We start from the raw sequence: 15458 nt of genomic DNA on the forward strand, positions 1-15458 counted from the left end.
AAATGGTACAATTCTAAAGGGGGTGCAGGAACAGAGCGACTTGGGGTTATCTGTGCACAAATCTTTGAAGGTGACAGGAAAGGTTGAGAAAGCAGTTAAAAAAGCATAGAGGATCCTGGGCTTTATAAATAGAGGCATAGAGTACAAAAGCAAGGAAGTTATGTTGAACCTTTATAAAACACTGGTTCGGCCACAACTGGAGTACTGTGGCTAATTCTGGGCACCGCACTTTAGGAAGGATGTGAAGGCCTTAGAGAGAGTGCAGAAAAGATTTACTAGAACGGTTCCAGGGATGAGGCACTTCAGTTACGTGGAGAGACTGGAGAAGCTGGAGATTTGATAGAAGTGTTCAAAATCATGAACGGCTCAGATAAATAAAGAGAAACTGTTCCCATTGGCGGAGGGGTCGAGAACCAGAGGACACAGATTTATGGTGATTGGCAAAAGAGCCAAAGGCGACATGGGGAAAATCTTTTTTTATGCTTCAAATAGTTATGATCTGGAATGCGCTACCTGAAAGGGTGGTGGCAACAGATTCAGTCGTGGCTTTCAAAAAGGAATTGGATAAATATTTGAAGGGGAAAAAATTTGCAGGACTACGGGGAAAGAACGGTGGAATGGGATTAACTGGATTGCTCTTACAAAGAGCCGACGTGGGCTCGATGGGCCGAATGGCCTCCTTCTGAGCTGTAACCATTCTATGATTCTATGACTTTCAAATTAGCTGATGCATTGCTAAGCTACAGTGTTGCAAATACCGTCGTTCAGAATTATAATTGCCTTCTGAGGCGTGAATCACTATTTCTACAGCTTTTACTTACCATACCAAATTTAGACAAGTTTGCAGATACTGGGGATAATTATGACTTTGTGCGATAGTGTAAGACGGGTGATGGTGAATTAGCAGCCCGTTTTACATCTCTTCTGATTTTTTTTATTTCAGTTGAAGTTAACAGGGGAGATGTAAAATGGACTGCCAATTCGCTTAGATACATATTACAGAGCCTCAGCAGTCACACACGTTCCCATTAATTTGCATATGGAATAATAGAAATCCTAGAAATTTACGGCATAGAAGGAGGCCATTCGGCCCATCGTGTCTGTGCTAGCTGATAAAGAGCTATCCAGCCTAATCCCACTTTCCAGCTCTTAGTCTGTAGCCTTGTAGGTTACGGCATTTCAAGTGCATATTCAAGTACTTTTTAAATGAGTTGAGGGTTTCTGCCTCTACCACCCTTTCAGACAGTGAGTTCCAGACCCCCATCACCCTTTGCGTGAAAAAAATTCTCTTCAACTCCCCTCTAATCTTTCTACCGATTACTTTAAATCTATGTCCCCTGGTTATTGACCTCTCTGCTAAGGGAACAAGGTCCTTCCTATCCACTCTATCTAGGCCCCTCATAATTTTATACTCCTCAATTAAATCTCCGCTCGGCCTTCTCTGTTCCAAAGAAAACAACCTCAGCCTATCCAATCATTCCTCCCTGCTCTTATATTCTATGCTTCGGCTAATAAAGGAAAGTATCCTGTATGTCTTCTTAACCACCTTATCTACCTGTCCTGCTACCTTCAAGGACCTGTAGACAGGCACTTCAAGGTCCTTCAGTTCCTCCACACTTCTCAGCATCCTGCCATTTATTGTCTAAACTCTTGCCTTGTTTTCCCTCCCCAAATGCATCAGCTCACACTTCTCTGGATTGAATTCCATTTGCCATTTATCTGCCCACCTGACCAGTCCATTGATATCTCCCTGCAGTCTACAGCTTTCTTCCTCACTATCAAGCACACAGCCAATTTTTGTATCATCTGCAAACTTCTTAACCATGCACCCTACATTTAAGTCTAAATCATTGATATATACCACAAAATGCAAGGGACCTAGTACTGAGCCCTGCAGGACCCCACTGGAAACAGCTTTCCAGTCACAAAAACATCCGCCGACCATTATCCTTTGCTTCCAACCACTGAGCCAATTTTGAATCCAACTTGCTACTCTCCCTTAGATCCCATGGGCTTTTACTTTTCTGACCAGTCTGCCACGTGGGACCTTGTCAAAAGCTTTGCTAAAATCCACGTAGACTACATCAAACGCACTACCCTCATCGACCCTCCTTGTTACCGCCTCAAAAAATTCAATCAAGTTAGTCAGACATGACCTTTCCTTAACAAATCCATGCTGACTGTCCTTGATTAACCCATGCCTTTCTAAATGACGATTAATATTTTTTCCAATAATTTGCCCACCACCAAGCTTAGGCTGACTGGCCTGTAATTACTCGGTCTGTCCCTAACTCCCTTTTGTTATTTAAAACTATGTTTCAAGTTGCTGATACTCTAAAGATTTTGGTATTGTGATTTACAATTTACTCAAACGGCTGAGAGCAGTTCATTCCAAACCTCCAGATTTAAAAACCACAAATTTAAAACAGGATGCACTAAGGGATAAGAAATATAAGCACAAATCAGACACCGTGTCCTGGAAAGTGTGGACTAGATTGCCAGGGCACCGCGGTGGAACAGGTGGGTGTTGATGGAGGTGCACCTGCTGTAAATCACGAGAAGTTTGAGCTGTTTCTAAATATTACTTGAATTCCTGAGGTTAGGTTATAGCCTACTAAGTCACTGCTTGGTGCCATACCCGTGTTCCTATACGTAGTGTGTATGAAATTCCAAGTTACATAATGACGGTGACAGCCCAGAGTCATTTTCAGGAAAATTCCAGCCTCGGTGCAGTGTCAAATGGCATTCACACGAGATTATTTAACTTCTTTTATATCTCAAGTGAAACGCACTTGACATATTACTGAGAATTTGCAGCACAATATTTATTACACGTGAAATTATGTGGAGTTGGGAATGAGTAATAGTAGGTGGGAGTAAATAATAACACTGAGGCTTAATCAAAAGGTTCTTCTGGCAATAGATCCATAAACAATGAAAGCAAAGCTGCCATATCTGAAATACCGACACTATCTGAACCCAGAGATTAAATGTCTATCAGAAGCTGCATATTGAAATTTAAATGAGCATCTCTTTCTAATAACACAAAGGAGTCTGTCAAGTCTCTCGTACGTTTAGTTCCTTGTGTGTTGGCAAAAATTGTTTCTTTAAGCACTCTACATGTGGATCACATCTATAGTGGGCACTCCCATTAAGTTCGAATTGATCATGGGGCAAAATTTTTGGTTTCTGTGTCCGGAACTATTGAAATACCTGAATGCAGTGAAAACAGGAAAATTGGGCAGGAAGAAACATGCGCTCCCAAATGGAACACATCCAATTTTCCATCTGCTTCATTTAATGGATAGAAAAGTTGGATGGACTCCTTTACAGGCACACGCTAGTTTTCCTGTATCCACTACACTCAAGCAGAGGAACAGAAGAATCTGCCCCCAAGCTTAAAATGGCCAGATGATGTGACAGTGCAATAAAGTCCCACATTTCTAATGTATTCACTTTTATTGTATATTTTGGTCATTAGCCTGAACTAGACTTTCTTTGTCAAATCGTGAAAGTTTAAGAAAACTAAATCCATTTTTGCATTTGAAATCCAGATAAGCCAAAAAACACCAGTGGGTCAATGGATTCTCCTGCTCTATATGAATATTCCAACTCATTCCGTTTCAGGGCTATTATTATTCGAAATGGGGAAGTCATTCCAATGTCTTCAGAATTCACACCAGAGACCGAACGTCAGAGGCTCCAGTACTTGGTAAGAGAGAGTTAAAGTCATACTATTTGTTTGTACAAAAAATTATCAGTAATATATAGTATGAGTTTGTGGGAAATATGATTAATGTTGTCTTGAAGCTGTGATCCTGAGTGAGCAATTAATAGCATTTTCTGGCTTTTTAAAATACTGTACAGGCAACAGAAATTTTAACTTTGCAATGTTACTTTCTGGAACTTTAAATTTTGTTCCTTTTCATTTGGGTTTTAAGTAACTATTTTGTGAAATAGAAACCAATTTGTGGAAAGGCTTCCGATCATTACAGTAAATGGGGACAGAGAGAATTTCTAAATGTACCAAGATATTAAATCTAATCGAGATGAAGGCACTTACTGGTTTATCGTTGTAAACCCCTAAGGTGCCTTAATCAGTTTGGCTCAGTTGGTAGCACACTTGCCTCTGAATCAAAAGGCTCTGGGTTCAAGTCCCACTCCAGGATTTGAGTACATGTTCCAGGCTGACACGTCAGTGCCGTACTGAGGGAATGCCGCATTATTGGAGCTGCTGTCTTTTGGATGAGACGTTAAACCGAGGTCCTGCTCAGGCGGATGTCAAACATCCCGTAGCACTATTTGAAGGAAAGCAGAGAGCTCTCCAGTATCCTGGTTGAACTTTATCCCTCATCCAACACCACCACCAGAAACAGATTAATTGGTCATTCATTTCATTTGCTGTTTGTGGGACCTTGCTGTTTGCAAATTGGTTACTACATGTGCCTGCATAACAATGACCGCACTCCAAGAGTAATTCGAAGGTATGAAGCACTTTGGACGTGATAAGGTGCTATATAAATGCGAGTTCATTCTTTCTTAATCAATTGAAACACTTATTGTCGATAATTTGTCTTTGGTGTACAGGTGACATCATTGTACCTCACTAAGGCTCTAACATTGATGGCACTTTGCATCTCACTCATTTCAGTGTGGGAAGCGAAGCTTGTTAAAAATGACCTGCTGTTTGTTTCTTCATGAATATAGGTCTGCAGTGACTGACTAACATCCAACGCCAGTCACTATTTAAATAGATTTGCTGGTTTAAATGGGCGAGTGGTAGCGCAGTGTGTTGGTGTTCCAACGTACTGTGCTATCAAGTGGGAGGTTGCAGGTTGGCACTTGCAATTCCTACACACTGAGCTCCCATCTCTGGAATAGTCGTGGGGACGGGCGAAGAGGCTGAGCAACAGCCACACACTTTCCCAGAGGAAGAGTGGCCAATAATTTAGTGATTGTTTGCAGAGATGGCGTGACAAATGTATTCGCTGGAGAATGCGTTGTGTGGATAAGGAGAAAAGAAATGAGAATGGAGCAAAAATACAGAAGTAATGGTGGCGTAATGCCCTGAGCAGTATGTTAAGTGTTTCAGGTGCCTGGAGTGGCACTCTCACTGAGCTATAAGCATCACCACTGGCCTAGCAGCTCCAGTCAGTGACTACTTGTCTCCCAACTGGAAGGTTACAGCTTCGAGCTGTCCACCAGTCAAACTCATCTGCCTCAGCCCGGTTCAAGATGGAGCCCTTTGCCTCAGCAAGGAAATTCATGTTCTGACCAGGGAGCGTCAACAGTAGCAGCGAGGAGGTCCTGACTCTACCTGGAAAAGGCATGTGGTGGCAAATGTAACGAGGGAAGGGAGATGATGGATAAAGATTGAGAAGAAAAATCAAAAACTGTTAAGCAAAATAATGCTTTTAGATTTAACGATTTGTTGTGCTTTCTCATTGACTATTTCTCCATGTGTGCTAATTAGCCACTGAGCACTGTCCAAGCCATCGCTCCACTTTCACAAACGTAGTGGGACCATCAGAGAACAGAATTGTCATAGGGTGACATTGCACTATAGGGTCAATTTAGCACTCAGAGGGAGTGTGGGTCAATGATAAGGCTACAGCACTCCAGCAGCGCAGCTCCCCACCTGGAAGGGTAGGAGTGGCGCATTTATCCCTGTATGTTAGCAACCTAATGCATTTGCGTCCTATTCCTCCAGCTGCTAATTTAGCCAAAGCTAATTGATCCGTTCAGCAAAAAGCTTTGGCAAAATAGCAGAGAAAGAAATTTCATACGAGTAAGCTAGCAGGTTCGTACACTAATATCGCGTTGCACAATTTGGTGTTTTGAACTAGTTCGTTCAGAATTTAATGATAGAAGGAAAGCTGAAGCTAGGTGGCAGCACAGTCACTCACTAACCATTGTCTGCGACTGCTAAACTGGGTAGAATGCAGGTCTCTCAGAATCACAGGATTCTGTGCTGGATTTCCTGCACTACTTTCAGATGAAAAACATTCATAATATTGATGACATTTGAAGATCTTGATACCGTTTTATGTGGGTTAAGGTAGTGTAGTGGTTATGGTACTGTGATAGCAACTGGGAGGTTAAAATTTCGGAGATTTTAAAATTCTCATCCTTATTTTCAAATCCCTCCCTGGCTTCACCCGTCCCTATCTTTGTAACCTCCTCCAGTCCCACAACCCTCCCAGATCTCGGCGTTCCTCCAATTTTGGTCTCATGCGCATCCCCGATTTTCATCACTCCACCATTGGCGGCCGTGCTTTTAGCTGCCTAGGCCCTAAGCTCTAGAATTCCCTCTCTGCGCCTCTCTCCTTTTAAGACGCTCCTTAAAACCTACCTCTTTGACCAAGTCTTTTGTTCACCTGACCTAGTATCTCCTTATGTGTCATTCGGTGTCAAATTTTGTTTGATAACGCTTCTATGAAGCGCTTTGGGACGTTTTACTACGTTAAATGTGCTATATAAATGCAAGTTGTTGTGAGTTCAAATCCCACCATGGCAATTTGTGAAACTGAATTTAATAAATCTAGTGATTTATGGGATAATGCCATCTTACCTGGCCTGGCCTACACGTGACTCCAGTCCCACAGTTCATGGTTCACTATTAATGCCTTCTGAAGTCAGCTAGCAAACATAGGAACATATAAACATTGGAACACTGGAATGGGAGTAGGCCATTCAGCCCCTCGAGCCTGTTCCACCATTTAGTGAAATCATGGCTGGTCTACAAAGTTCAAAAGTTGCTACACGGTTCAAAAATAAGAGAACAAAATCGGATGGAACCACGAGCAAAGATTCAGGCATCGTATCAGGACAAGACCTAAGCAATCTCGCTAACATCTGGTACTCAAGTTGGGAGAACTGTCTCATAAGCTAGTCAAGCAGCCTGACATTGTCAGATTCACAGAATCGTATCTATCAGCCAGTTTCGTCATCACCATCCCTGGCAATGTCCTGTCCCACCAGATGAATAGAGCCACCAGGGATGGGGCAGAATAGTATACTGTCAGGTTGGAGTCCTCAATATTGACTCTGGAACCCATGAAGTCTCAGCCAGGACATGTTTTGGAAATATGTTATTGTTCTTTCATAGTCACTGGGTCAATATCCTAGAATTCCCTACTAAACACCATTCTGGAAGCATCATCACCACAAAGACTGCAATGGTTCAAGGAGCAATCCAATCACCAACTTCTCAGAGCAACTAGAGACAGACGATAAATTCAGCCTTGACGGCATCGCCCACATCTCGAGAACAAATAATTAAAAAGTGGACAAAGTTTAAATTATAAATAAGATGACATCTTATAACTTCTCGACCTTTGTTTTTATGCTGTAGCCTTATCCTTAGGTTAACCTTAGATTAAGTTACTGACTTGTGGACACCTCCAGGTAGCTGTTAAATGGCACATTGTGAATTTTACCCAGAACTGAAATATGAGCACAACTCATAGGACTTAATCAATAAGGGAGTAGGAGTATACTGAAAGTGCAAAATTATATATTAATTTTTCGATGAGAATCTTTAGCACACGAAGCATTTAGATTTAAGGTGGACTAGGCAGTTCTATGCCTTTTTTAAGATACAGTTGCCCTGGTTTATTAACAAAATGCCTTAAATTGAGGTTGAAATTGATTTTTTGATCATTATTCACACAATTCTTTTACCTCTTCACGGGCACTCAATCAGGAAGAGGAACGACACTTGAGAAACACTTTATTAATCCCTTAACCCATTTTCCTTAGCAACACAGTGAATGTGTACATTTGTGGAAGTGGTTTCTTATAAGGCACTGGCTCGGTAAATTGCCATCTGCGATATATAAACTAATTTTAGTATTTAATTTTTCTCTTTTTTGGCGACTTGCTGTATGTTTGTCTTTCATCTGACTGGATCAACCGGTGACGGGACACACCTCTTCCTGTAGTAGCAACTGCACAAGTCTGGGATTATCATGGAAATGATAGTGAACACACAGAGCAGAGATGAAGCAATGCCTATATGTGGGAAGCATGGGTACGGAATTGGAGTTGTGCCACTCCTTGTAAATGCTTTGGAGGGCAATTTTAACCTAACCCGCCCGTTGGGAAACTTGACTGGATTGGGTGCAACGCTGGTTTTAACCCCCCCGCCCTGACTTTACTGTCTCTCGACGTCAACTGAGCGTAATATCGAGCGGGATGTAAAACTAGCCTTCCACCAGATCCTGTGGGTTTCCCAGGCCGGCGAGCTAGGTCAAAATTAACCCCCTCCCCTTTGTGTCTGACCTGACCTGTGACATACAAGAACTGTTGGTACTACACCATGGGATCTGTGAAGATTTCAAGCGCGGAGTAGAGACAACTTAACGGTGAATCTTTGCAATGTAAATGCACATTTTCCTCTCCCACTGTTACTCTTGTTTTCTGCCCATAGGCTTGTTTGCAGCCACATTTATTGGGAAATGAATTCACTCACTTAGAGTTTCCCAGAAGAGTGCAGCGCAAAGAACTCGGGAAGAAAATGCTTTTCAGGAATTTTAACATGACTGGCTGGTAAGAATGTGGCCATAAAGGGGATTGAATGTGTCTTGGGTTTTTGCTGGTAGCTAATTGTTCTGTATTTAATATATACAATGGACATTTCTCATCATTCAACTGCAGGATTATTTCCTGATAAACGTCTCTCTGGCTCAAAAACTTAACAGAAAGTGTAGTTATAATGCAGTAGTTTAATTGAGAATTCAAATAATTGTAAAGTTTGAAGTGAGAAGAGCTGATTTGAACCCAACAACCACTCCATCCAGAGTCCATGACCGATCGTTCTACCATGGACTCAGCCCCATCACCTCCTGTCAATCCCCCACTGTAAGCAACACCACGGGGTAATTGTTTGTCATTAGTGCTCCTGACACACGGCTTCATGCAACTGGAGCGTGTATGTAGTATTCAGGTGTGTGCCTCCTACAATTCACAGTCCATTAATTTTATTGGACACACAATCCTGGGAAGCACGTGCTTGAGTTCCTGATGTGCGCGCTCCCGGCAGGTGAAGCTCCGCACCGGGAGCGCGATTTCATAAAATTATTCCTTACATCCTTTTCCCCTTCTGCCGCTGAAAATATCTGAAAGCACAAGAGTAAAGCCCGTGAGAGTGATAGTTACTTGAGCCCCAGGATTAAGTTAGAGAATGTCATTACTCCTGGTTAACCATTTGTGAACATTAAAGGGCTAGCATCTTTACAGAAAAGAGCTCCGAGAGCTGTTCATCATTGTTACTCTGATACGTAACTGATGTGATGAGGTGTTTTAATGTGAATTATGCTATTGTGAGTTGTGTACAACATCTACAGATTTAAATCTGTACTTCCATTTAAATGGAATATTTATACTGTAACTCCCCCTCGGCCCATTACAACTACAGATACGGAGAGGAGAGCTATGGCAAGTGGAATTACACCGAGAAATACACCGAGTTGTGAATCAAAAGGTTACATCCTGACTTTATGATGGCTTTAATTTTCAGTACGCCCTCTTCCCCCCCCACTTGTGAGCCATTTATACCATATATTACGGGTGGTTTTGAAGCAAGTAATGTGTCACACTGCCAGACCCCAGGTCATGTGACATGACATCATTTTGAGGTAGAAAATTATTCTCCACAAGTAATGCCCTAATTTAGACCAGGAGGACGATGAGTAAATGCAGCGCTTGGTGCCGTACAGACCAGGAAGGTCCCGACAATCAATCCTTGACCTGTGCTGTGTTAGCTAATCTCAGCTGGACAGTGGTTGGGACACTACGATTTGCCCCAGTGTCCCTCGGCTAAGGAAGGAGATGATCAGCTCCTGACTGCTGCCCAGTCGCCTTGCTGGAATGGAATATGCCAGATTGGGACATTGGCTGGGGATAAGATTGGGCTCCATTGGTGATGGGGCCCACAGTTAAGTAGCCTGCCAACAATCGCTGCCCAGGCTCGCACATGAAGAACGGCACGAGGTATTGGAGGACTACCCGCTCCTGTGAAACCAAGCCCTAGCAAGAATCATATGGGCCCTACAAAAGAGATGTATTTGACCAGATTATCTAGCAACGGAGAAGTCCATACACCCCTACAGGCATCTGTATAGTCAGTCTGGTGCAATACTACATCCCAGCACATCTCCTCACATTTCCATGTTGTACTCCCCGCCTCATTCTACACCAGACTCCTAATCCCTCATGCCTGGGTGTATAATTTAAATTTTATTGTGAGTGGCAGCTACATCAGTGGTTATGATTAGAGGTGTTGCATTACAGCGGAGGAAGAGGTGTAATTATCTAGCACTCCAAATAACAAAAGCAGTGCTGCACATGGCTTGAATCATTGCAGCATATCAACCAATTAAAGAACTTTCACAGCTGCGATTATTGCTGCTCCATGTGTGCTAAGCCCCCTTTTTTCTTAAAAAAAAATGTCTTTTTAACCTGCTGGTGCAACTGTGAACACGATAAGAGGCACACAAGCGAGGCGCTCGGATGAAAGTTCAACGCGTGTAATAAGAGTCTTTACACGCTAAAAAAGGGAACGGTAACAAATGGGTAGTAAAGCTAGAGCTGAGTGGGGATTGTTAGCGATAATGATAGATTATACTCTGCTGAATGCAAATGCCGGATCTCTTGAGGTATTGCACAGACCCTGAGAAACAGCAGGGGACCTGACCTGAGCTGTACAGCATGTCTGACAGTGATGAATGACTGTGCTGCTGCTGCTGCGTCTGCTCTCGGGGGGTGGTGGGGGGGGTAGTGGAGTTGGTCGGGGGGAGGGGGTAGGGGGTAGTGGAGTTGGTCAGGGGGGGGGGGGGGAGGGGGGTGGAATACAGGGGGAGCAAACCGAGCGATCATACTGATAATAAAACACTCTCTCGGCTCTTCATTTAGACTTGCGTCAGCACATCTGGCTGATGTATTTTGCAAAAAAAAAGATATTGCGAAGGGCATTTTAGGAAATTTCACATTGACTGCTAACGCTGCATGGCAATGAGATCTAATTTTCTTTTGATGGTGTGGGGGGGGGGGAGGGAAAGACTTTATCTAGTCGTGTCCTTATCGTTTATGCACAGGTACTCCCAGGGCTTTCTGTGCACTGAATGAAGAGCTTTGCTTTAAGGGCCTGCAATCTGCTGTCTCGCTCCCTCAGAACTAAAACGGTGTTCCTTTGAACAATAAAAAAAAATCTGATCTTCAATTTTTAACACTGCATATCACTTGCAGAAATAATTGCTCTGCCTCCCATCTCCATTAAGAGAAGATGCACGAGAAAATGAGATTGGCACAAATTTTGCTATGCACAGCCCCCCCCCCCCCCCCCCACCCAGGGAGTTTGACATGGAGGCTGCACATCAGGCCCCATCATCTTATGCAGATGTGGAGGGGGCGGGGGGGGGGGGGGCCAGATGTGAGTCTACTGTGCTGAAGGAAACTGTTTTCTTTTCAATACAGGGCCTACAAAATCATAGAGGAAGAGGACCTAAAGTTTCCCTTGGTATACGGGGAGGGAAAGAAGGTAGGCTCTTATGTTGTATATGAATAAAAGCATTTGCGTTTTGTGTAGGCCAAAAGGATGCCAAGATCTAAGGTGAATCTCAGTCGAATATGAATCCCCCCCTCCCCCCCCCCCCTACAAACAGTCCTGGAAACACACTGTTCCTTTTATTATTATTCTCATAAAATTACTTGGCAGCCTATGAAATGTAATTATTTGCAAGAGCCACACAGCGGTGATGTATACAGGGCACATCACGGACCTGGGCTTACTTTCAATCAAAGGCTGTGCTCGATGAATTAATCCTGCCACATTTTTCAAACCAAATACATTGTTGAACGTTCACTCCTTCGCGGCTGAGCAAACAAGGACATTCATGGCTGATTCTCTGTTTCTGCGAATAATTTCCAGGTCTCTCCTTGCGTTTTGCACTTTCCCTTCTTTGTTGGCGTATTTTCCTTCCCTGCTTTTCTTCTGTGTCCCTTTTTTTCTTTTCCCTTTCTCCTTTTTATATTGCTTGTTGTGGTTTTAATATATCTTTGCCATTCTCCATTTCTGCAGCCTGGTTTTCTCTCTTGCTTTTCATTGCTTTTGTGTAAATTCTTCTTTTCCTTTGATTCGTTCGGCTTCTCTTTTCCATTTATTCTCCCTGTTCTTGCAAAATGTTTATGCTCTTTCAGTGATTTATTTTCTGTTTTGTGGCTCATTTTCCGAGGAACGAACAGAACCAGAAAAGATTATCGCCAAGACCAAATACCCACGTCGGCTTGACATGCTCAACTCTTGAGTCAGAAGTTGTAGGTTTAAGCTTCACTCCAGGACTTGAAACATAGAAAATAGGAGCAGGAGTAGGCCATTCGGCCCTTCGAGCCTGCTCCGCCATTCAGTATGATCATGGCTGATCCTCCATCTCAATACCATATTCCCGCTCTCTCCCTATACCCCTTGATGCCTTTTGTGTCTAGAAATCTATCTAGCTCCTTCTTAAATATATTCATATATTTGGCCGCCACAGCCTTCTGTGGTAGAGAATTCCACAGGTTCACCACCCTCTGAGTGGAGACATTTCTCCTCATCTCAGTCCTAAATGTCCTACCCCTTATCCTGAGACTGTGACCCCTCGTTCTGGACCCCCCCCCCCCAGCCAGGGGAAACATCCTCCCTGCATCCAGTCTGTCTAGCCCTGTCAGAATTTTATATGTTTCAATGAGATCCCCTCTCATCCTTCTAAACTCGAGTGAATACAGGCCGAGTCGACCCAATCTCTCCTCATACGACAGTCCTGCCATCCTAGGATTCTCACGAGCACACCATCTAAGGTGACACTGCAGTAGCGAGGGCGTGCTGCCTTACTGGAGGTGCCATCCTTTGGATGAGACGTTTATACCGTCTGCTTGTTCAGGGGGATGTTAACGATCCCATGGCAGTCAGTTCTCCCAGTGTCCTGGTCTTCCCTTAGCCACCACCACCAAAGAGAGACTGGTTATTCATCTCATTGCTGTGTGTAAAATGGCTGCCACGTTGCCTATGTAACAACAATGATTGCACTAGTAAAGAATTCATTTTTTATATATACAGACTGTGGGACGTTTCTGGCAGATTTGCTATGTAAATCCTTTATTTCTATACCAGTCCCTCTGGCCAGCCTTTTTTTTTGCTCTGCCTTTTCAATGTTCCATTCACTTTTTACATGGCCTAATCTTTCACTCTCACACCTACACATTTCACGGTATTGCTGTCTCAGCACCTCAATCTGTTTTGTGCTACTAAATAAATAAACCCATCCTCACTCGCCCTTGAGTACAGCCTTGCAGCCTGTCTCTCTCTTTCCCAATCCAGGCTATCTCCATGACCCCAGTTATTAATTTTTCTTCTTCTTAACTGGGCTGTGATTCAGTCCCACTTGCTGCGTTTTCTTCATTAAATTTGTTTTTTTTTTCTGCTGGTGACACTGTAGCTGCTTTTCCCACCGAAATCTGTGTCTCTTTTTTTTAAACCTTCTCACCGGAGTTTACCCCGAAGAAAAAAGTGCAGGCAGGCAAACTGAGTAAAGGGCCAGTGTTTTGGTGAGCTTGTAGTTTTAATGAAGCACTGGGGGGGTGAAATGGTCTCGAACAGGAAACAGAGTGCTGGAGCTCAAGAAAAGCCCCATCCCTGGCAAAGCATCCCCAGAAAAGACAGCCCCGTCACTGAGACTGCCCTTCTGTATGGCCTGATCCATATATATCAGCGTTATAAAAAATAAATGAGAAATTGTTGCTTTAAATGGTTATTGAAATTCACCTCGTAATGCCAGTTTCATTTTTTGGGTAGATATTGGAGCTCATTAATATTCAGAGGTCCACTGATTGAACATTTTGCAGGATGTGAAATGTTCTGTGTGTCCCGTTCGGGATGAGTGCAGGCTTCTGTGCAATACCAGAACGTCACTGGTAATGTACATCGAACCTGTCCAGCCAACTCCAGAGGCTTGAACACAAAATCCAAACTGACATTCCCAGTGCAGTGCTGAGGGAGCGCTGCACTGTCGGAATTGCCTTTCTCCAGATGAGACGTTAAACCGAGGCCCATCTGCCCCCTCGGGTGGATGTAAAAGATCCCATGGCGCTATTTCGAAGAAGAGCCGGGGAGTTCTCCCCGGTGCCCTGGCCAACATTTATCTTTCAACCAACATCACTAAAAGCAGATTATCTGGTCATTATCACAATGCTGTTTATGGGATCTTGCTGTGTGCAAATTGGCTACCGCGCTTCCTACATTAAAACAGTGACTGCACTTCAAAAAGTACTTCATTGGCTGTAAAGCGCTTTGGGACGTCCTGAGGTCGTAATAAATAAGGTCCTCAGTAAATTATTTGTTGGTTTAGGAATAACTCACCTGCATTTTATACTGAAGTTCCCTACTGAGTCACTACATGTTTACATAACATGCCCTCGTATTGTGTAATAAACTTGAAGGCTAATGATTTTGAGAAGAATGTGCTTTGGAAAATGCATATACTGTACATATAGTAATGAACATGTAAACACTGTACACTCTGCAGTGATACTGTACAAGCGTACATAGAAGGGTAAATTGTACAAAGCGAGGCTCCCAGCGTTGGGCCTCATTGGGCAGGAGTGTGGATCGGAGAATCGGACACCGGGATCAGCTCCTGATTGTTCAGTCATTTAAAATTTGCGACATCAACGATGGGAAAATCAGGGGCCACCACAAATCAGGCACTCTAACCTCAGTGCCTGGACCTCCAATCCATGCTCCTGTCGTTTGAAGAGAAAGGGCCTCTCAAAGTTGTCATACACTGTAGTACAATCATTCTTACATATATATTATACGGATGTGCATATTTGTTCTTGAAAGCGAAAAGATTCCCTCTCTCCCCTCTCCCTTCTCTTTCTTCCCCGCCCCTCCCCTCTCCTTTTCCTCCTTCATCCCCTCTTTTTCCTCCCTCCTCCCCTCTTTTTTTCTCCCTCCCTCCTCCGCTCTCTTTTTTCCCCTCCTTCCCTCCTCCACTCTCTCCCTCTTCCCCTCTCTTTTTCCTCCCTCTCTCCCTCCTCCCCTCTCTCTTTTTCCTCCCTCTCTCCCTCCTCCCCTCTCTTTTTTTCCTCCCTCCCTCCCTCCTCCCCTCTCTTTTTCCTCCCTCCCTCCCTCCTCCCCTCTCTTTTTCCTCCCTCCCTCCCTCCTCCCCTCTCTTTTTCCTCCTCCCTCCCTCCTCCCCTCTCTTTTTCCTCCCTCCCTCCCTCCTCCCCTCTCTTTTTCCTCCCTCCCTCCCTCCTCCCCTCTCTTTTTCCTCCCTCCCTCCCTCCTCCCCTCTCTTTTTCCTCCCTCCCTCCCTCCTCCCCTCTCTTTTTCCTCCCTCCCTCCCTCCTCCCCTCTCTTTTTCCTCCCTCCCTCCCTCCTCCCCTCTCTTTTTCCTCCCTCCCTCCCTCCTCCCCTCTCT

The 15458-nt window shown here is 43.9% G+C and overlaps 1 protein-coding gene across 2 annotated transcripts in view; it reads left to right on the forward strand.

The window, feature by feature from the left end:
• Positions 1–15458, forward strand: part of ppm1h (protein phosphatase, Mg2+/Mn2+ dependent, 1H) — a 131434-nt gene that overhangs the window by 95017 nt on the left and 20959 nt on the right. For both annotated transcript variants that reach the window (XM_067999372.1, XM_067999373.1), the window contains exons 5-7: positions 3628–3712; positions 8432–8550; positions 11476–11539. In XM_067999372.1, coding sequence (XP_067855473.1) covers positions 3628–3712; positions 8432–8550; positions 11476–11539 — 268 coding nt within the window. The remainder of the gene's footprint in view (positions 1–3627; positions 3713–8431; positions 8551–11475; positions 11540–15458) is intronic.

This window comes from Heptranchias perlo, chromosome 18 (genome assembly GCF_035084215.1).
Source record: "Heptranchias perlo isolate sHepPer1 chromosome 18, sHepPer1.hap1, whole genome shotgun sequence".
In the NCBI taxonomy this organism is placed as follows: Eukaryota; Metazoa; Chordata; class Chondrichthyes; order Hexanchiformes; family Hexanchidae; genus Heptranchias; species Heptranchias perlo.